Source organism: Dryobates pubescens, chromosome 7, assembly GCF_014839835.1.
Source record: "Dryobates pubescens isolate bDryPub1 chromosome 7, bDryPub1.pri, whole genome shotgun sequence".
NCBI classification, from domain to species: Eukaryota; Metazoa; Chordata; class Aves; order Piciformes; family Picidae; genus Dryobates; species Dryobates pubescens.
In genome coordinates, this window is record NC_071618.1 from 244360 (window position 1) to 266385 (window position 22026).

Consider the following 22026-nt stretch of genomic DNA (forward strand, 5'->3'; position numbering starts at 1 on the left):
TCTCCTCAGCTGCTTGGGTCCCCACAAATCCATGGCACTGGATGGGATGCATTCTAGGGTGGATTGGTTGATGGGTTGGATGTGATGATCTTGAAAGTCTCTTCCAATCTGGTCTATTCTATTCTATTCTATTCTATTCTATTAATATGTCTCCTCCCCCGAGCCTTTGCCACAACCCAGGATGATTTAAGCACACCACCAGCAAACACCCTAGCGGCCACCATCAAGCCCTGTGTTCAAAAGGGATCTGAAAGGTACTACCTGCAAAGGCAGAATTTATGCCAGCAGCAACCTTGTTGGCAGTCCTGCTGTATCTTTACAGCTGTCCCCAGCTGGCAAATGCAGTCTTTAACACAGGCTTTAAGGAAAAGACAGAGTGGCAGCAGTGGGGAAAGCTCTTCACCATCAGCTTCACCCCCTCCTGCATCTCCAAACAACAAAGTTAACCCTTTTGTGTCTCACCGAGAGGGATCTAATGAAAATTAACAAAACAGAAATTGCAGTGACTGCTTCAGACCTCCCTCACCTCTTTGTCACTTCATGCCAATGATCTGCTAATTCTGAACTTTATGTTTTAATTCCTATGAGGGCTAAAAGAATTGCTACGGAATTTCTTATTGAGGCAGGGCTCAAATAAGTGTTTTAAATATGCAACAAGCCAAAAGCCTGGGAATGAAAGCATCCAGTAAAAGAATAAAACTACTGGGAGTTGCAGGGACATCTGACACCTGTTCCACAGCCAAAACACAGCTACAGTTACCAGGGCAGAAACGCAGCACAGCTGTGGAAGTTGCTTCAAGCCCTTAGCCAGGAAATTTTCTGGGATTTGGTGTCCTAGCTGGAAAGAAGTGGCACCTCCCTAAAGGCTTGCGCTTGGGGTAAACTCCGCATGTGTCAACACTGCAAGCAGCTGCAGCATTGCTGCAGGCTCATCGCTGCCAGGCACATTGCCCAATATCCTCTGCCATTAGCAGCTTTACAGAGCATTGCAGAGGCGAATGTTGACCTCAAAAAGAGGCAAATAATTAGCTGCTCCCACTCCCCATATAGTTCTCCAGTTTGACTCAGTCTGTAAACTGGATGGATGGTGGGGGCTGACAGTGGACTTTAGGAAATTGAACAGCAGTACATCACCACAAACTGCTGCAGTCCCAAACCTAACATTGGTGGTGACAGCAATTCAAGCTGCATCACACACATGGGTGGCTGCACTGGATATTGTGATGGGTTGAAAATTGCCCCCCAACATTAAATTTGCCAGACCAGTTCAGTTGGAAGCAAATGAAAGCTGTATTTAAAAACAAAATTAGGATCTACAATGGAGTGCAAAGAATATGTACAAAATATGCAATATTTACAAGTAATAAACAGTACAAGAAGCCCCCCAGCCGAGGACCAGGGGAAGCTACTAGCTTCTTCCTCCCTGCCTCCCCCTTGCACCCCTGTACAGAAGGGGAAAAGGGCAGAAGCAGAGACGGTAATACCAGTCACAAGAAAAGCAATGCAGCCAAGGTCAAGCAGAAGCAAGTTAGTATCTCCCAGCCCAAGGAAGCAAGGAGAGAGATTGTTTTGGTACAACTAGTTTAAGTCCTTATCTCTTCCAATGGGATTGTTTAGAACTATCATTATTTTCCTTTTTACACCCAATTTATTTACATTTTACTGTTTTCTGTTCAAGATCTATGAAAAAAATTGTAAAGGCATAGCCTAAAACTACCACAGACATGAAGGACATGTTCTTAAGGTAGAAAGAGTAAGAAGCTTTTGAGAAAGTGAAAGGGACTGGTGGAGTTACACTCTCACATCCCTGAGAGACCCCTGACAAGAGTCAGAGGATCCCCATTCTACAGATCATCAGGCAGAAAGAAGAGGTCACCAGGTAGAAGTAAGTGGCCTAAGAGAAGGAGGGGAATGGATACAAGTCCCTGTTCAAGGAGGTATGCAAACCCCTTCCCAGCCTCCCTCACCTTCCCAGCTACCCCTGCATAACAGATATGCAGCACCAGAACTTGAGAGCCCAGATCATGTTGTCCCTGTGTCCTGTCAGGGGAAAGAAAAGCTCAAATGGAGGGAGTGAGTTGCTGAGGGTTCATGGCTGTGGCAGGGGTCAAGCAACCTCCTCCACAAAAAAGAAGAGTTTTGGTTGTTGGAGCCTCACTTCAAACAGGAACAGAGGGTCCAATATACAGGGTTGACCCTCATCACAGGGAAGTCTGCAGTTTTCCTGGAGCCAGAATCAGGGATATAACTAGAAAGCTCCCCAGTATGGTGAGGCCAGATGAGTATTATCCATTGCTAATCTTTCAGATAGGTGGGGAGACAGCTGCTACCCGTAGTGTGAGGAGAGTGACAAGAGATTCAAGGCCTTGGGACAATTGGTGGAAAAGTCTAGGGCACAAGTCATCTTCTCTTCTGTACTTCCAGTACCCAGCCACATACAGAAGGGAATAGAAGAACCCAGTCCGTAAATAGTTGGGTCTGGGACTGGTTTTACAGGCAAGGCTTCGGGTTCTTTGACAATGACTGGTCTTACAGGACACCAGGGTGGATGGCTGTACCTGGGGAAGGCTGAACTCCCAGGGGAAAAGGATTTTAGGGCAAGAACTAGCAGGGCTCATTCACAGAGCTTTAAACTAGAATCAAAGAGGGAGAGGGTTGTTGCTGGGCTGTGGTGGTTTGAAAGGAAAGGCTCTGCTTTCCCTCCCCCACTGAGAAAGAGACCACGGCTAAACCCAGTCGGAGAAATGAGAGTATATTTTACAAGGAAACAGATTCTATGTAACACAACAAATACAGGGATTTTACAATATATACAGGAATATACAGCAAATAAACTCAACCAGAAACCAGACCCCCCACAGAGGGGGCTTCCCCCTGTGCCCCCTTCACCCCCCTACCTCCCTTCTCCCCCAAAAGAGGTAGAAGAAGAGACGAAAAGGGAGTTAGTGCAGCAAGCGGAGGCCTATGCACAGGGAGTTAGTTCTTATCTTTTGGCAAGAAGCCCAGAAGCAGATCCAGCCGAGAGGGACAGTGAAGGAAGGAAGACTGAGAGAAAGTTCCCAACTCCCCTGGGTCCAATCTCTCCTCCCACAATCCTACCAATGAAATTCGTTTAGAATACCAAAATATTTTACAAACATTTAGCCAGTGTGCCCCTTCCTTAAAGGTACAGCGTCAAACGGCCACATGGGCCTATACCAGTGGGGTAGTGTTCCAGTACTAATGAAGACCAGAAGGACTCCCAACCCACCAGGGAGGAATTGGTGTGCCCAGCCCACTCCCCAAAATGCCTGCACACCAATGCACAGAGCGTGAGGAATGAACAGGAGGTAGAAATCCACATGTGGTCAAGGGATTATGATCTGGTTGTGATTACAGAGCCATGGTGGGACAGCTCACATGGCTGGAATGTGGTCATGGATGCCTATGTCCTATTTAGGAAAGACAGGTCAACAGAGCAAGGTGGTGGAGTTGTTCTCTATGTGAGGGAGCAGCTAGAATGTATTGAGTTCAGACCGGGGTGGATGAGGGGTGAGTTGAGAAATTGTGGGTGAGAATTAAGGGGCAGGCAAACACGGGTGATACAGACCCCATGGTTTATTACAGACCACCTGATCAGGTTGATGAAGTTGATGAGGCCTTATACAGGCAAATTACAGCAGCCTCACAGTTGCAGGCCCTGGTTCTCATAGGGGACCTTAACTACTCACATATTTGCTGCAAGGCCTTCACAGTCAGCCACCCACAGTCCAGAAGGTTCCTCCAATGCATTGGTAATAACTTCATGATGCAAATGCTAGAGGAACCAACTAGGAAAGGAGTGTTACTGGACCTGATCCTCATCAACAAGGGGGGTCTGGTTGAAGCGGTGAAGGTTGAGGGCAGCCTTGGCTGCAGCGACCACAGGATGGTAGAGTTCAGCAGTAGGAACCAAGTAACCAAGTAATATCACAACAGTGGATTTCAGCAGGGCCAACTTTGGCCTTTTCAGGCAATTGCTAAGGAAAGTCTCATGGGACAGGGTACTAGAAGGCAAAGGGGCCCAAGACAGTTGGTTAACATTCAAGGACTTCTTGTTCCAAGCTCAAGATCAGAGCATCCCAAAGGGTAGGAAATTGAGAAAGGGAGCCAGGAGACCTGCATGGTTAAGTAGGGAACTGCTAAGCAAACTCAGGTGGAAGGAGAGAGTCTACAGATTATGGAAGGAGGGGCTGGGTACTTGGGAGGAGTATAGGACTGTTGTTAGAGGATGTAGGGAGGCAACTAAGGAGGCTAAGGCCTCCTTGGAATTCACCTTTGTGAAGGAGGTCAAGGTTGAGATCAGGTCAGGAAGGACTTCTTCAAGTACGTTGCAAGAAAAACTAACACCAGAGGCAGTGCAGGCCCAGTGCTGAATGAGATGGGTGCCTTGGTCACAGAGGACACAGAGAAGGTGGAGTTACTAAATGCTTTATTTGTCTCTGTCTATTCTGCTGGAGGGTGTCCTTGGGAGCCCCAAGTCCCTGAGGCCCAAGAGTGGGACAGAACAAAGCAAGTATTTGCCATGGTTGATGAGGACAGGGTTAGAGAACAGTTGAGTCATCTGGATATCCATAAATCCATGGGTCTGATGGAGTGAAGTGGATGTGAACTGGTTTAAGGGAAGGAGTCAAAGAGTTATGGTCAATGGGATGGAGTCTAGTTGGAGGCCTGTGTCCAGTACTGTTCAATGTATTCATCAGTCACCTGGATGAGGGCACAGAGTGCACTGTCAGCAGCTTTGCTGGCCACACCAAGTTGAGTATAGTGGCTGCCACACCAAAAGGTTGTGCTGCCATTCAGTGACTTGGACAGGCTGAGAGCTGGGCAGGGAGAAATTTGATGAAGTTCAACGAGGGTGTGACCATTTTAGGCTGTGCCTTTTGTGGTGAAGAGGCTATTAAATTTATGAATATGAAATATGAATTCTGAAAATATTATTTTAATTAATTATCAAATTATTAATAACCAATGAATCACTAACTTATGTTCTAGTGCACGTTCATGAAATACATTCCACAAGTGGCTTAGTGTTATAATTAGAACTTAATTGAACTAGTTACAGAGTATTTCTATTAAGTATAACGAAGGGTGCAGTTCCGCCGCTTGGCCACTAGATGGCGACTCGGTGGGACACGGGCGGCTTCTGGCCACACGCAGCAGTATTATAATCTATCTATACGTCAGCGATTACTCTGCTGGATGTGGATACTTTGGTCTGAGTGCTAGTGGATGGAAAGCACGTGGAAGATACTCTGTAGCTGCCATTTGTAGCAAAGTGGGGGTCCAGCAGACGACTGCCACTGGACTGGTTCCTAGACAAGTTACACGGCAATGTTGGGTTACTGTCTCCTCTCTCCGCAGCAGTGGAGAGGGAAATAATGGAACCTGAGCTTAGCTCAGAAGCAGGTTCCCTTCAGACTCGGTCGATTCCCTCCAGACAACAGGGGGTTGGTCCTGGTCGGGGTCGGCCCGTAGGGTCGGCCCTCAGGAGTCGGCTCACACGACAGGGCGGGGCGACGGTTGCCGGCAGGCAGGCTCGGAGGACACGGCAGCAGGCAAAGCTGTGGGGTCGGCCCGGAGACGGCAATTCTGGGGCTGAGGGAAACAGCCTCGGAGAGAGAGTGCAGCTGCGTTAGGCGGCTCCTCTCCCGCTACGGCGGGGCTAGGCAACTGTGGACTCTATCTCGATCAAGTCCCCTCTCCCTGGCAACTGGGCAGGTCTTTCCCTTGGGGGTTGGTCTAGTCCTCCGGTGGCACGGTGGGCTCTCCCGGTCGATACAACTGGCTGTGGTGACGCTGGGCTCCTCAGGCTCAGCAAAGGTCCTCCCTCTGTGGAGATGATCCTCCAATTGCTTCTCACGATGCAGAGGCTTTCAGTATGTGTGCATGTATTACAGAAGCTAAACAGCAATAAACTCAATGGCAGAGGCTGCGGCTTGGAGTTACACTCTCAAGCAAGCATAGAGACAAAGTGGAAGAGGCGGCAACTTGTTTACCACCTGGGGTGATACTTATAGATTCCCTCGAGACTGGGTTTGACCAATGGGCACTCTCATAAACAACTGGCTTCAGCCTATAGAAAGCGTGAAGCTAGAATTCTGCCATATTTGGCGTTTGCACAAGCACTGCATGCGCTGGGTGCGTGCTGGCCTGGCTAATGCGTTGGCTTTTGTCTTCCTCCTGCAGGAGGGGGGACTTGTCCACATAATGGGACAAGATTCAATATCTGAGCATAATGTGCCTTCACCACACCTTTAAGAAAGAGATAGTTGCTGGAACACTCTGGCTGAATGTTTGGGTGGAAGAACGAAAACACAGATATTCTAAACAAATGTCATTGGTAGATTGGTAGAATGCAACTTCAAATTTTAGCTTTAGTTCGGTTTGAATCTCAGACAGTTCAGTCTGTCTTCTTCAGTCTGTCTGTTTCAGTCTCTGAGCAACAGCTGTGCTGGACGGAGTTGACCTTGAATTAGCTGAGCTAACCAGATAAGAAACTAATTCTTGCATATGCTTTGAGCTAACAGAATTTCCTCCTTAATACTTACCTTTTCTCTCTCTAACCCTTTTTGGGAAAAAAAGGAGGTAGGGAGAGGAGGGGGTACACGGGTGGGACCCTCCTGGCTGGAGGAGGGAAAGTTTCCAGTGGGGACCTGAACAACAAGCAGCCTTTGACCAGATAAAAGCAAGAGGTAGTTCAAGCAATGGGTCTGGGACCTGTCTGAGATGGTCCAGACATTAAGAACATTTTGTTCTTAATGGCTGCAGGTGACAATGGTCCAACCTGGTGCTTGTGGCAAAGAGCTCCAGGTGAGACACATGGACGACCTCTTGGTTTCTGGAGTCAAGGTTACAGAGGTTCAGAGGCAAATTATACTCCAACAGAGAAAGAGATACTAGCTGCCTATGAAGGAGTGAAAGCAGCTTCTGAAGTGATTGGAACTGAGTCACAACTTCTCTTAGCTCCCAGATTGCCAGTTTTGAATTGGATGTTCAAAGGCAAAGGTTCCACACCACATCATGCCACAGATTCCACCTGGTCCAAGTGGATGGCTCTGATAACACAGAGAGCTCGAATGGGAAATCTTGAAAGACCTGGTCTGGTGGAGGTGATCTCAAGTTGGCCTGAAGGTACCAACTGTGCTAAACCTCCAGAGGAGAGAGTAACTCGTGCTGAGGAAGCTCCTCCTTACAATGACCTTTCAGATGATGAGAAGAAATATGCTTTGTTCACAGATGGTTCCTGTCGTCTCGTCGGGAACAAGCGAAGGTGGAAGTCTGCAGTGTGGAGTCCAACACGCCGAGTTGCAGAGGCGAAGGATGGAGAAGGAGAATCCAGTCAGTTTGCAGAGGTAAAAGCTGTCCAGCTAGCTCTCGACGTAGCTGAACGTGAGAGATGGCCAAAGCTTTATCTCTACACCGACTCATGGATGGTAGCCAATGCTCTATGGGGTTGGCTAAAGAACTGGAAAAAGAATGATTGGCAAAGGAAAGGAAAACCTATTTAGGCAGCTGAACTGTGGCAAGACATTGCCAATCGAGTCGAGAGAATTCCAGTGAAGGTGAGACACATTGATGCTCACATTCCTAAGAGCAAAGCTACTGAGGAACAGCAGCACAACCATCAGGCAGATCTAGCTGCAAGAGTTTCTCAAGTAGACAAGGACTCTGAACTTGATCTCGACTGGAAACACCGAGGTGAGATATTCTTAGCTCGGTGGGCTCACGATTCGTCAGGACATCAAGGCAGAGATGCAACATACCAATGGGCTCGTGACAGATCCATAGACATTTCCATGGATGCCGTCACACAAGTCATCCATGACTGTGACATTTGTGCTGCTATTAAGCAGGCAAAGCGAATTAAGCCCTTGTGGTATGGTGACAGATGGTCCAAGTACAGATATGGTGAAGCTTGGCAGATTGACTACATCACTGTACCACGTTCTCGTTCTGGTAAGCAGTACGTGCTTACTATGGTAGAGGCAAACACCGGATGGCTGGAAACTTATGCAGTTCCACATGCAACTGCACGCAACACCATTCTCGGTCTGGAGAGACAGATCCTGTGGAGACACGGAACTCCAGAGAGGATTGAGTCAGACAATGGAACTCATTTCAAGAACAACCTTGTAAAGAGCTGGGCCAAAGAGCACGGTATTGAGTGGATTTTCCATATTCCTTACTATGCACCAGCTGCAGGGAAGATTGAACGCTACAACGGTTTGTTGAAGACCACTCTCAAAGCCATGGGAGGTGGATCTTTGAAAAACTGGGAGAAACATTTAGCACAAGCAACCTGGCTGGTGAATAGTAGAGGTTCAGTGAACCGAGCTGGACCGGCACATTCAGATCTGCTACGGAGAGTAGAAGGTGATAGAGTTCCTGTTGTTAGAGAAAAGAATCTGTTAGGTAAAACTGTTTGGGTATTTTCGCCCTCAGGAGAGGCTAAACCTGTCCGAGGGGTGGTTTCAGCAGAAGGTCCGGGTCACACTTATTGGGTAATGCAGGAGAATGGTCAAATTCAGTGTATTCCACAAAGAAATTTAACTTTAGCTGAAAGAGCTTAATTTCAGACTGTCGTGCAGCTACAACGCGCCCAAAGGAAGAATCCCTGAGGAATCTACAGTGCACGAACCCTGAGAACCCTGAGTCAACTGAGAGTCCCTGTGTTCCTGTTTGCCTTTTCTTCACTTCGTCTGCAGAGAGACAAGCCGGTTTCCATTTTCTTATTTCCTGACTTTTTTGGACTTATGAATTGTCTACATCTGAGTATAGCCGGAACGGACTATGAACTTTGCTCACGAACTGTAAATATTGTTTCTGATTGGATGGACAGTGCGAACGACGAATGAAATTGTTTAGAAGGGGTGGATTGTGGCCGTTTGACGCTGTGCCTTTAAGAAAGGGGCACACTGGCTAAATGTTTTTAAAATATTTTGGTATTCTAAACGAATTTCATTGGTAGGATTGTGGGAGGAGAGATTGGACCCAGGGGAGTTGGGAACTTTCTCTCAGTCTTCCTTCCTTCGCTGTCCCTCTCGGCTGGATCAGCTTCTGGGCTTCTTGCCAAAAGATAAGAACTAACTCCCTGTGCACAGGCCTCCGCTTGCTGTACTAACTCCCTTTTCGTCTCTTCTTCTACCTCTTTTGGGGGAGAAGGGAGTTAGGGGGGTGAAGGGGGCACAGGGGGAAGCCCCCTCTGTGGGGGGTCTGGTTTCTGGTTGAGTTCATTTGCTGTATATTCCTGTATATATTGTAAAATACCTGTATTTGTTGTGTTCCATCTAATCTGCTTCCTTGTAAAATATAAACTCATTTCTCTGACTGGGTTTAGCCGTGGTCTTTTTCTCAGTGGGGGAGGGAAAGCAGAGCCTTTCCTTTCAAACCACTACAGGTTGTCAATGTTTTGGCGGGGCTACTGGAGGGGTCTGAGTGGGATCGTTGCAGGGTAAAAAGGAGAAGGTGGGAAGTGGGCAGGAGGGGAAGGTAAGGTTTTGGGGGCTGTGGGGGTGGATTTGGGGGTCCAGTCTGGGTCCAAAGGGTTTGAAGATGTCTGGAAGGGTCCCTAGCATTTGGGAGGGCTTTGTCTGGGTGTGTCAGGGTTTTGGGGGGGATACTGGAGGGGTCTGAATGGGATCGTTGCAGGGTAAAAAGGACGAGCTGGCCTCTGGGTTGGGCGGGGAGCAATGATTTGGGGGGCTCTTGGGGGGGATTTGGGGGATCCAGGCAGGCTGAAAAGGGTTTGAGGGTGTGCAGAAAGGTCCTGCGAATTCGATAGGGGATTGTCTGGGGGTGTCAGTGTTTTGGGGGCGGGGAGGTAGGGAGTCCTGAAGTGGACCATAGCGGGCCTGAAACGATGAGCTGGGAACTGACAAAGGCAGAGGGGGAGCATGGATTTCGGGGGCTAGGGTCCTCTGGGGGGGTCCATGTAGGCTACAAACGGCTTTAGGTTGTGCAGAAGGGTCCCTAGCATTTGGTAAGACTTTGTCTGGGGGTGTCAGGGTTTTGGGGCGCAACTGGAGGGGCCAGAATGGGATTGTTGCAGGATAGAAAGGACGAGCTGGGTTGTGGGTTGGGTGGTGGGCAATGATTTGGGGGACTCTGGGGGGTGTTTGGGGGGTGCAGTCTGGGTCCAAAGGGTTTGAGTATGTCTGGAAGGGGCTCTATGATTTGGGAGTGCTTTGTTTGGGGGTGTCAGGGGTTTGAGGGGGATCTCTTGGGAGGGGTCTGAATGGGATCATTGCAGGGTAAAAAGAAGGAGGTGGAAAGAGGGCAGGAGGGGAAGGTATGGTTTGGGGGGCTGTGGGGGTGGATTCAGGGGTCCAGTCTGCGTCCAAAGGGTTTGAAGATGTCTGGAAGGGTCCCTAGCACTTGGGAGGGCTTTGTCTGGGCGTGTCAGGGTTTTCGGGGGGGGCTACTGGAGGGGTCTGAATGGGGTCATTGCAGGGTCAAAAGGAAGAGCAGGGTTGTGGGTTGAGCGGGGGGCAATGATTTGGGGGGCTCTTGGGGGGGATGCGGGGGATCCAGGCAGGCTGAAAAGGGTTTGAGGGTGTGCAGAACGGTCCTGAGAATTCCATAGGGGATTGTCTGGGGGTGTCAGGGTTTGGGGGGGGGGGGCGATGGGGGGTCCTGAAGTTGACCATAGCTAGGCCAGAAAGGACGAGCTGGGAACTGGACGAAGGCAGTGGGGTAGCATGGATTTCGGGGGGCTGGGGGGCTCTGGGGGTTCCAGGCAGGCTACAAACGGCTTTAAGTTGTGCAGAAGAGTCCCTAGCATTTCGAAGGGCTTCATCTCGGGTTGTAAGGGTTTTGGGGGGGCTACTGGATGGGTGTGAATGGGATCGTTGCAGGGTAAAAAGGACGAGCTGGGTTCAGGGTTGGGCAGGGGGCAATGATTTGGGGGGCTCTGGAGCATGATTGGGAGGTCCAGGCAGAGTCCAAAGGGTTTTAGGGTGTGCAGAAGGGTCCTTGGTATATCGTAAGGGTTTGTATGGGGGTGTCAGGGTTTAGGTGAGGCTACGAGAGGGGTCTGAATGGGATCATTGCAGGGTAAAAAGGAGGAGGTGGGTTCTGGGTTGGGCAGGAGGCAATGATTAGGGGGCTCTGGGGGATGATTTGGGGCATCCAGGCAGGCTGAAAAGGGTTTGAGGGTGTGCAGAAAGGTCCTGAGAATTCCACAGGGGATCGTCTGGGGGTGTCTGGGTTTTGTGGGGATCTCCGGGGAGGGGTCTGAATGGGATCGTTGCAGGATAAAAAGGAGGAGGTGGAAAGTGGGCAGGAGGGGAAGGTATGGTTTTGGGGTCTGTGGGGGTGGATTTGGGGGTCCAGTTGGGTCCAAAGGGTATGAGGATGTCTGGAAGGGTCCCTAGCATTTGTGAGGACTTTGTCTGGGTGTGTCAGGGTTTTGGGGGGGCTACTGGAGGGGCCTGAAAGGGATCGTTGCAGGGTAATAACGACGAGCTGGGTCCTGGGTTGGGCGGGGGTGCAATGTTTTGGGGGGCTCTGGAGCATGATTGGGGGGGTCCAGGCATAGTCCAAAGGGTGTGAGAGTGGGCCAAAGGCTCCTTGGTATACCCTAGGGTTTAGTCTGGGGGTGTCAGGGTTTCGTGGGGCGATGGGGGGGTCCTGAAGTGGATCATAGCTGGCCTGAAAGGATGAGCTGGGAACTGGTCGAAGGCGGGGTGGGAGCATGGATTTCAATGGGCTGAGGTCCCTGGGGGTTCCAGGCAGGCTACAAACGGCTGTAGGTTGTGCAGAAGAGTCCCTAGCATTTGGGAGAGCTTTGTCTGGGGGTGTCAATGTTTTGGCGGGGCTACTGGAGGGGTCTGAATGGGATCGTTGCAGGGTAAAAAGGACGAGCTGGGTTCTGGGTTGGGCGGGGGGCAATGATTTGGGGGGCTCTGGAGCATGATTGGGGGTACCAGGGAGAGTTCAAAGGGTTTGAGGTTGGGCAGAAGGGTCCTTGGTATACCCTAGGGGTTCGTTTTGGGGGTGTCAGGGTTTGGGGGAGTGATGAGGGGTCCTGAAGTGGATCATAGCTAGCCTGAAAGGATGGACAGGGAAGTGGGTGGAGTGGGGGTGGAGCATGGATTTCAGGGGCTGGGGGCTTCTGGGGGTTCCAGGCAGGCTACAAATGGCTATAGATCTTGCAGAAGGGTCCCCATCATTTGGGAGAGCTTTGTTTGGGGGTGTCAGTGTTTTGGGGGGGCCTACTGGAAGTGCCTGAATGGGATCGTTGCAGGGTAAAAAGGACGAGCTGGGTTCTGGGTTGAGCGGGGGGCAAGGATTTGGGGGGCTCTGAGGGATGATTGGGCAGTCCAGGCAGGTTGAAATGGGTTTGAAGATGTCAGGAAGGGTCCCTACGAGTTGGGAGGGGGTCGTCTCGGAGTGTCAGGGGTTTGGGGGGTACATGAGCGGTGTTGAAGCGAGTGGTAGTGTATGAAAAGAGACAAGTTGGGAAATGGTCAAAGTCGTGGAGCATGGATTTGGGGGGCACTGGGGGGGGGGATTTGAGGGTGCATGCCAGAGGCAAAGGTTTTCAGGGCGTGCAGAAGAGTCCCTCCAATTCTGTAGGGGTTTGTCTGGGGGTGTCAGGGGTTTGGGGGGATCTCTGGGGAGGGGTCTGAATGGGATCGTTGCAGGGTAAAAAGTAGGAGGTGGAAAGTGGGCAGGAGGGGAAGGTATGGTTTGGGGGGCTGTGGGGGTGGGTTTGGGGGTCCAGTCTGGGTCTAAAGTGTTTGAAGATGTCTGGAAGGGTCCCTAGCATTTGGGTGGGATTTGTCTGGGGGTGTCAGGGTTTTGGGGGGACTACTGGAGGGGTCTGAATAGGATCATTGCAGGGTAAAAAGGACGAGCTGGGTTGTGCTTTGGGGGGGCGGTGCAATGATTTGGGCTTGTCTGGAGCATGACTGGGGGGTCCAGACAGAGTCTAAAGGGTTTGAGGATGTGCATAAGCGTCCTTGGTATACCCTAGGGGTTCATCTGGGGGTTTCAGTATTTTGGGGGGGCTTCTTTAGGGATCTGAATGGGATCGTCGCAGGGTGCAAAGGACAGGCTGGGCTCTAGGTTGGATGGGGGGCAATGACTAGTGGGGCTCTGGGGGGTGATTGGGTGGGCCAGTCTGGGTCCAAAGGGTTTGAGGATGTCTGGAAGGGTCCCTAGCATTTGAGAGAACTTGGTCTGGGGGTGTCAGGGTTTTGGGGGGGCTACTGGAGGGGAATGAATGGGATCATCGCAGGGTAAAAAGGACGAGCTGGGTTCTGGGTTGGGTGGGGAGTAGTGATTTGGGGGGCTGTGGGGGGTGCAGTATGCGTCCAAAGGTTTTGAGGATGTCTGGAAGGGTCATTGGCATTTGTGAGGGCTTTGTTTGGGGGTGTCTGGGTTTTGGGGGGATCTGTGGGGAGGTGTCTGAATGGGATCGTTGCAGGGTAAAAAGGAGAAGGTGGGAGGTGGGCAGGAGGTTAAGGTATGGTTTGGGGGGCTGTGGGGGTGGATTTGGGGGTCCAGTCTGGGTCCAAAGGGTTTGAAGATGTCTGGAAGGGTCCCTAGCATTTGGGAGGGCTTTGTCTGGGCGTGTCAGGGTTTTGAGGGGGCTACTGGAGGGGCCTGAATGGGATCGTTGCAGGGTAAAAAGGACGAGCTGGGCTCTGGCTTGGGCATGGCGCAATGATTTTGGGGGCTCTTGGGGGGGATTTGGGGGATCCAGGCAGGCTGAAAAGGGTTTGAGGGTGTGCAGAAAGGTCCTGCGAATCCGATAGGGGATTGTCTGGGGGTGTCAGTCTTTTGGGGGGGGGGAGGGAGGGAGTCCTGAAGTGGAACATAGCGGGCCTGAAACGATGAGCTGGGAACTGACGAAGTCAGAGGGGGAGCATGGATTTCGGGGGCTGGGGGCTTCTGGGGGGGTCCATGAAGGCTACAAACAGCTTTAGGTTGTGCAGAAGGGTCCCTAGCATTTGGTAGGACTTTGTCTGGGGGTGTCAGGGTTTTGGGGGGCAACTGGAGGGGCCTGAACGGGATTGTTGCAGGATAGAAAGGACGAGCTGGGTTGTGGGTTGGGTGGTGGGCAATGATTTGGGGGACTCTGAGGGGTGTCTGGGGGGTGCGGTCTGGGTCCAAAGGGTTTGAGTATGTCTGGAAGGGGCTCTATGATTTGGGCATGCTTTGTTTGGGGGTGTCAGGGGTTTGGCGGGATGTCTTGGGAGGGGTCTGAATGGGATCGTTGCCGGGTAAAAAGAAGGAGGTGGAAAGTGGTCAGGAGGGGAAGGTATGGTTTGGGGGGCTGTGGGGGTGGATTCAGGGGTCCAGTCTGGGTCCAAAGGGTTTGAAGATGTCTGGAAGGGTCCCTAGCATTTGGGAGGGCTTTGTCTGGGCGTGTCTGGCTTTTGGGGGGATACTGGAGAGGTCTGAATGGGATCGTTGCAGGGTAAAAAGGACGAGCTGGGCTCTGGCTTGGGCGGGGGGCAATGATTTGGGGGGCTCTTGGGGGGGATTTGGGGGATCCAGGCAGGCTGAAAAGGGTTTGGGGGTGTGCAGAAAGGTCCTCAGAATTCGATAGGGGATCGTTTGGGTGTGTCAGGGTTTTGGGGGCAACTGGAGGGGCCAGAATGGGATTGTTGCAGGATAGAAAGGACGAGCTGGGTTGTGGGTTGGGTGGTGGGCAATGATTTGGGGGACTCTGGAGGGTGTTTGGGGGGTGTAGTCTGGGTGCAAAGGGTTTGAGTATGTGTGGAAGGGGCTCTATGATTTGGGAGTGCTTTGTTTGGGGGTGTCAGGGATTTGGGGGTATCTCTTGGGAGGGGTCTGAATGGGATCATTGCAGGGTAAAAAGAAGGAGGTGGAAAGTGGGCAGGATGGGAAGGTATGGTTTGGGGGGCTGTGGGGGTGGATTCAGGGGTCCAGTCTGGGTCCAAAGGGTTTGAAGATGTCTGGAAGGGTCCCTAGCACTTGGGAGGGCTTTGTCTGGGCGTGTCAGGGTTTTCGGGGGGGGCTGCTGGAGGGGTCTGAATGGGGTCATTGCAGGGTAAAAAGGACGAGCTGGGTTGTGGGTTGGGCAGGGGGTAATGATTTCGGGGGTTCTTGGGGGGGATGCGGGGGATCCAGGCAGGCTGAAAAGGGTTTGAGGGTTTGCAGAACGGTCCTGAGAATTCCATAGGGGATCGTCTGGGGGTGTCAGGGTTTTGTGGGGGGGGCGATGGGGGGTCCTGAAGTTGACCATAGCTAGGCCAGAAAGGACGAGCTGGGAACTGGACGAAGGCAGTGGGGGAGCATGGATTTCGGGGGGCTGGGGGGCTCTGGGGGTTCCAGGCAGGCTACAAATGGCTTTAAGTTGTGCAGAAGAGTCCCTAGCATTTGGGAGGGCTTTGTCTCGGGTTGTCAGGGTTTTGGGGGGGCTACTGGATGGGTGTGAATGGGATCGTTGCAGGGGTAAAAAGGACGAGCTGGGTTCAGGGTTGGGCGGGGGGCAATGATTTGGGGGGCTCTGGAGCATGATTGGGAGGTCCAGGCAGAGTCCAAAGGGTTTGAGGGTGTGCAGAAGGGTCCTTGGTATATCCTAGGGGTTTGTATGGGGGTGTCAGGGTTTAGGTGAGGCTACGGGAGGGGTCTGAATGGGATCATTGCAGGGTAAAAAGGAGGCGGTGGGTTCTGTGTTGGGCGGGAGGCAATGATTAGGGGGGCTCTGGGGGATGATTTGGGGGATCCAGGCAGGCTGAAAAGGGTTTGAGGGTGTGCAGAAAGGTCCTGAGAATTCCATAGGGGATCGTCTGGGGGTGTCTGGGTTTTGTGGGGATCTCTGGGGAGGCGTCTCAATGGGATCGTTGCAGGATAAAAAGGAGGGGGTGGAAAGTGGGCAGGAGGGGAAGGTATGGTTTGGGGGGCTGTGGGGGTGGATTTGGGGGTCCAGTCTGGGTCCAAAGGGTTTGAGGATGTCTGGAAGGGTCCCTAGCATTTGTGAGGACTTTGTCTGGGTATGTCAGGGTTTTGGGGGTCTACTGGAGGGGCCTGAAAGGGATCGTTGCAGGGTAAAAAGGACGAGCTGGGTCCAGGGTTGGGCGGGGGTGCAATGATTTGGGGGGCTCTGGAGCATGATTGGGGGGGTGATAACGCCAAGGTCGCGGCTTCGATCCCCGTACGGGCCACCATGCCAGCCCTGTATTTCATACCATAATCTCTGCACCTAAACACATCATCAAATCAGAAATCTTCTGATGACATGTCCGGCGAAGTCCACATCTTCATCTGGGCGTCCACTCAAACAGTATCTCATTCAGGCTCAAGTGTCAGTCCATTCCAGTCCTTCTCCTCTCATCTAATGGAACCTCCCAGCGATGCAGAGTTCTCTCTTCTGCGGTGCAAGCTCTTCATGGATCCGTTGGACATCCTGGTCACCTGGAAAGAACCTCACAACTTCTCAACCAAACCTTCATTCCCATCTCTATCTACTCAGCGGCATATTTCCACCCCTGCGGCAAGCCAGTCAGAACAATCAGGATCTGCTGCTTCTCCACCCCTCCAGGAAAATAGCACACTGAGCCTGTCTCACCACTGCACGGACCTATCTCAAGCCCAGTGCTGACCGCTTTCAGCCGCGGCCCGAGGCTCCACAGACGCATGCCACAGGTACACCGCCCCTCCACTGGGCGTTCGCGTACCGCAGATATGGCAGCTCCAAGTACACAGCCCCACCCCGGGAGGGGAGGGGCTGGTCCACAACCTGCTGAGAAGAAGGAAGGTGGAGCCAGGTGCTAGGCGCCATTTTCGGAACTCGTCCGAAAACGTCGGGGAAGAGAACAGGGCTGGCCCCGCCGCCGCTCCGAGTGCACGGCCCGAGCCGCCGCCGCCGCTCCGAGCGCACGGCTCGGCCCTCAGCCGCCGCAACCCGAGCATACAGCAGGGCTCCAGCCACCTCTACCGCCGCGGTACAGAATCAAAATCGCCTCCACCCCTCGGGCATTCAAACGGCTCCTCCAGAGAAAGCCATAAACGCGTCCCCAGGGCCCTTGAGAACAGCTTTCGAACTGAGTTCCCGTTCGCCCTTCCTGGGTATCGGGAGCCGGGCTCGCCCGCTCCGCCGCGGCTGGCCCTACCCCGCAGCGAGAACGGACCTGACTTTGATCTGCTCGCCGCTGCCCCCTCCGCCACTTCACCCCCCGCCGCTTCTGCCGCTCCGCAGAGAGTAAAGGTGGAGGAGGGGCAGGTCCCGCATTCTTAAGCGATGCCCCAGTTCCGATGGTTAAGAGCCACCCCTGCTTGAAATAGCAGGAGGGGCTCCGTGCCACCGGCCACGCACCAAGTGTCCCCCGGCAATCCACGAGAACTCGCACAATCGCCCCAACAACAACAACACTTGAGCCCCAACTGCCAGAGAACCAGAACGACGCCCAGAACTAAATTTAAACTTTCTTACCTTTTGCAATCCTATCTGCAGAATGCACAATAACAAACTCCTTCTCCTGCCTGGCTCGCCAAGAATGTGGTGGGTTTAGAGGCAGACCCCCTCCCCACAACAACCATCCTCTGCTACCAAGAATGTGCTGGGTTGAGGCAGCCCCCTCTCTCCCCACCACGGGCAGGAATAAAACACTCAGACAAACGGATTGCAAAAGTGATGAAAGTTTAAATAGAAAGCAGTGAATGTTACAGAGAACCCAAAGCGCAGTGACAAAGAAAGATCCCAAAGCAAACCCAGAGGCATCCCATCCCCACCTGAGGGTACACCTGAGACCCTCAGGGCTCCTTCTTCCCCCTCCCTCTGCTGGGCTAGTCTCAGCTGGCCAGGCCTGAGACTGCCCATCCCCCTGTGGCCTTGGGCCTAGCCAGGCCCAAAGCCAGGAGACATCTCCCCCAGTTACCGGCTGGCGGAGGAGGAAGAAAAGAGAGCGTGCTAGACTGCGCACTGGATCTTATAGTGGTGCAAAGAATTATGGTAGGAAATACACAATTTCCTGTGTCCATCCCTCTGGGCTGGACTTCTGGACACAGGAAGTGAACACACGAGGGGGGCACCCAGCTCAAACTGCAACACCAGGCATAGTCCAAAGGGTGTGAGAGTGGGCCAAAGGCTCCTTGGTATACCCTAGGGTTTCGTCTGGGGGTGTCAGGGTTTCATGGGGCGATGGGGGGGTCCTGAAGTGGATCATAGCTGGCCTGAAACGATGAGCTGGGAACTGGTCGAAGGCGGGGTGGGAGCATGGATTTCAATGGGCTGAGGTCCCTGGGGGTTCCAGGCAGGCTACAAAGGGCTGTAGGTTGTGCAGAAGAGTCCCTAGCATTTGGGAGAGCTTTGTCTGGGGGTGTCAATGTTTTGGCGGGGCTACTGGAGGGGTCTGAATGGGATCGTTGCAGGGTAAAAAGGAGGAGCTGGGTTCTGGGTTGGGCGGGGGGCAATGATTTGGGGGGCTTTGGAGCATGATTGGGGGTACCAGGGAGAGTTCAAAGGGTTTGAGGGTGGGCAGAAGGGTCCTTGGTATACCCTAGGGGTTCGTTTTGGGGGTGTTGGTGTTAGGGGGCGTCATGGGGGGTCCTGAAGTGGATCATAGCTGGCCTGAAAGGATGAGCAGGGAAGTGGGCGGAGTGGGGGTGGAGCATGGATTTCAGGGGCTGGGGGCTTCTGGGGGGGTCCAGGTAGGCTACAAACGGCTTTAGATCATGCAGAAGGGTCCCCATCATTTGGGAGAGCTTTGTCTGGGGGTGTCAGTGTTTTGGGGGGGGCTACTGGAGGGGTCTGAATGGGATCGTTGCAGGGTAAAAAGGACGAGCTGGGTTCTGGGTTGGGCGGGGGGCAATGATTTGGGGGGCTCTGAGGGATGATTGGGCAGTCCAGGCAGGTTGAAATGGGTTTGAAGATGTCAGGAAGGGTCCCTACGAGTTGGGAGGGTGTCGTCTGGTAGTGTCAGGGTTTTGGGGGGTACATGAGGGGTGTTGAAGCGAGTGGTAGTGTGACAAAAGAGACAAGGTGGGAAGTGGTCAAAGTCGTGGAGCATGGAATTGGGGTCACTGGGGGGGGGGGTGGATTTGAGGGTGTATGCCAGAGGCAAAGGTTTTCAGGGCGTGCAGAAGAGTCCCTCCAATTCTGTAGGGGTTTGTCTGGGGGTGTCAGGGGTTTGGGGGGATCTCTGGGGAGGGGTCTGAATGGGATCATTGCAGGGTAAAAAGGAGGTGGAAAGTGGCCAGGAGGGGAAGGTATGGTTTGGGGGGCTGTGGGGGTGGATTTGGGGGTCCAGTCTGGGTCCCAAGGGTTTGAAGATGTCTAGAAGGGTCCCTAGAATTTGGGTGGGTTTTGTCTGGGGGTTTCAGGGTTTTGTGGGGGCTACTGGAGGGGTCTGAATGGGATCGTTGCAGGGTAAAAAGGAGGAGATGGGTACTGGGTTGGGCAGGGGGCAATGATTAGGGAGGCTCTGAGGGGTGATTTGGGGGTCCAGTCTGCGTCCAAAGGGTTTGAGGATGTCTGGAAGGGTCCCTAGCATTTGTGAGAGCTTTGTCTGGGTTTGTCAGGGTTTTGGAGGACTACTGGAGGGGTCTGAATAGGATCATTGCAGGGTAAAAAAGACGAGCTAGGTTGTGTTTTGGGGGAGGGGGGCAATGATTTGGGGGTATCTGGAGCATGATTGGGGCGTCCAGGCAGAGTCTAAAGGGTTTGAGGATGTGCATAAGGGTCCTTGGTATACCCTAGGGGTTCGTCTGGGGGTGTCAGTATTTTGGGGGGGCCTCTGGAGGGATCTGAATGGGATCGTCGCAGGGTGCAAAGGACAGGCTGGGCTCTATGTTGGATGGGGGGGCAATGATTAGTGGGGCTCTGGGGGGTGATTGGGCGGTCTAGTCTGGGTCCAAAGGGTTTGAAGATGTCTGGAAGGGTCCCTAGCATTTGGGAGGGCTTAGTCTGGGCGTGTCAGGGTTTTGGGGGGGATACTGGAGGGGTCTGAATGGGATCGTTGCAGGGTAAAATGGACGAGCTGGACTCTGGCTTGGGCGGGGGGATTTGGGGGATCCAGGCAGGCTGAAAAGTGTTTGAGGGTGTGCAGAAAGGTCCTGAAAGTTCGATTGGGGATCGTCTGGGGGTGTCAGTGTTTTGGGGGGGGGGAGGTAGGTAGTCCTGAAGTGGACCATAGCGGGCCTGAAACGATGAGCTGGGAACTGACGAAGGCAGAGGGGGAGAATGGATTTCGGGGGCTGGGGGCTTCTGGGGGGGTCCATGAAGGCTACAAACGGCTTTAGGTTGTGCAGAAGGGTCCCTAGCATTTGGTAGGACTTTGTCTGGGGGTGTCAGGGTTTTGGGGGGCAACTGGAGGGGCCTGAACGGGATTGTTGCAGGATAGAAAGGACGAGCTGGATTGTGGGTTGGGTGGTGGGCAATGATTTGGGGGACTCTGGGGGGTGTTTGGGGGGTGCAGTCTGGGTCCAAAGGGTTTGAGTATGTCTGGAAGGGGCTCTATGATTTGGGAGTGCTTTGTTTGGGGGTGTCAGGGGTTTGGGGGGATCTCTTGGGAGGGGTCTGAATGGGATCGTTGCAGGGTAAAAAGAAGGAGGTGGAAAGTGGGCAGGAGGGGAATGTATGGTTTGGGGGGCTGTGGGGGTGGATTCAGGGGTCCAGTCTGGGTCCAAAGGGTTTGAAGATGTCTGGAATGGTCCCTAGCACTTGGGAGGGCTTTGTCTGGGCGTGTCAGGGTTTTTGGGGGGGGTTTACTGGAGGGGTCTGAATGGGGTCATTGCAGGGTAAAAAGGACGAGCTGGGTTGTGGGTTGGGCGGGGGGCAATGATTTGGGGGGCTGTGGGGGGTGCAGTATGCGTCCAAAGGTTTTGAGGATGTCTGGAAGGGTCATTGGCATTTGTGAGGCCTTTGTTTGGGGGTGTCTGGGTTTTGGGGGGATCTGTGGGGAGGGGTCTGAATGGGATCGTTGCAGGGTAAAAAGGAGAAGGTGGGAAGTGGGCAGGAGGTGTCCTGAAGTTGACCATAGCTAGGCCAGAAAAGACGAGCTGGGAACTGGATGAAGGCAGTGGGGGAGCATGGATTTCGGGGGGCTGGGGGTCTCTGGGGGTTCCAGGCAGGCTACAAACGGCTTTAAGATGTGCAGAAGGGTCCCTAGCATTTGGGAGGGCTTTGTCTCGGGTTGTCAGGGTTTTGGGGGGGCTGCTGGATGGGTGTGAATGGGATCGTTGCAGGGTAAAAAGGACGAGCTGGGTTCTGGTTTGGGCAGGGGGCAATGATTTGGGGGGCTCTGGAGCATGGTTGGGAGGTCCAGGCAGAGTCCAAAGGGTTTGAGGGTGTGCAGAAGGGTCCTTGGTATATCCTAGGGGTTTGTATGGGGGTGTCAGGGTTTAGGTGAGGCTACGGGAGGGGTCTGAATGGGATCATTGCAGGGTAAAAAGGAGGAGGTGGGTTCTGGGTTGGGCGGGAGGCAATGATTAGGGGGGCTCTGGGGGATGATTTGGGGGATCCAGGCAGGCTGAAAAGGGTTTGAGGGTGCGCAGAAGGGTCCTGAGAATTCCATAGGGGATCGTCTGGGGGTGTCTGGGTTTTGTGGGGATCTCTGGGGAGGGGTCTGAATGGGATCGTTGCAGGATAACAAGGAGGAGGTGAAAAGTGGTCAGGAGGGGAAGGTATGGTTTGGGGGGCTGTGGGGGTGGATTTGGGGGTCCAGTCTGGGTCCAAAGGGTTTGAGGATGTCTGGAATGGTCCCTAGCATTTGTGAGGACTTTGTCTGGGTGTGTCAGGGTTTTGGGGGGGCTACTGGAGGGGCCTGAAAGGGGTCTTTTCGTCGGGAAGCCGTGCCGGGACCGCACCGGGACCTGCAGCCACCGGGGACCGTCCGACTCTCTCCTATTGGGGCCGCCGGAGCTGAGAACGTCCCTTGAACACGCCGCGAGGTCGGCGGGAATCGGCTCCTCGCGCCGCTGGGGCCTGTGACTGCTACGTCACCCCCGGCTGATTTAAATGCGCTTTACTGCCGCACGCGAGGGTCTTTTCGTCGGGCAGCCCGTATTGTCACGGTTTCGCTGCTCTTTTTT

At 53.2% G+C, this 22026-nt stretch overlaps 1 protein-coding gene across 1 annotated transcript in view; it reads right to left on the reverse strand.

Annotated features, from left to right (window-relative positions):
- Positions 1–3823: 3823 nt before the first annotated feature.
- VWA3B (von Willebrand factor A domain containing 3B) overlaps positions 3824–22026 on the reverse strand; it is a 158966-nt gene continuing 140763 nt past the window's right edge. Inside the window, 2 exon segments of the mRNA XM_054163167.1 lie at positions 3824–4025; positions 5461–5616. Of these exon segments, the coding sequence (XP_054019142.1) occupies positions 3824–4025; positions 5461–5616 (358 nt within the window).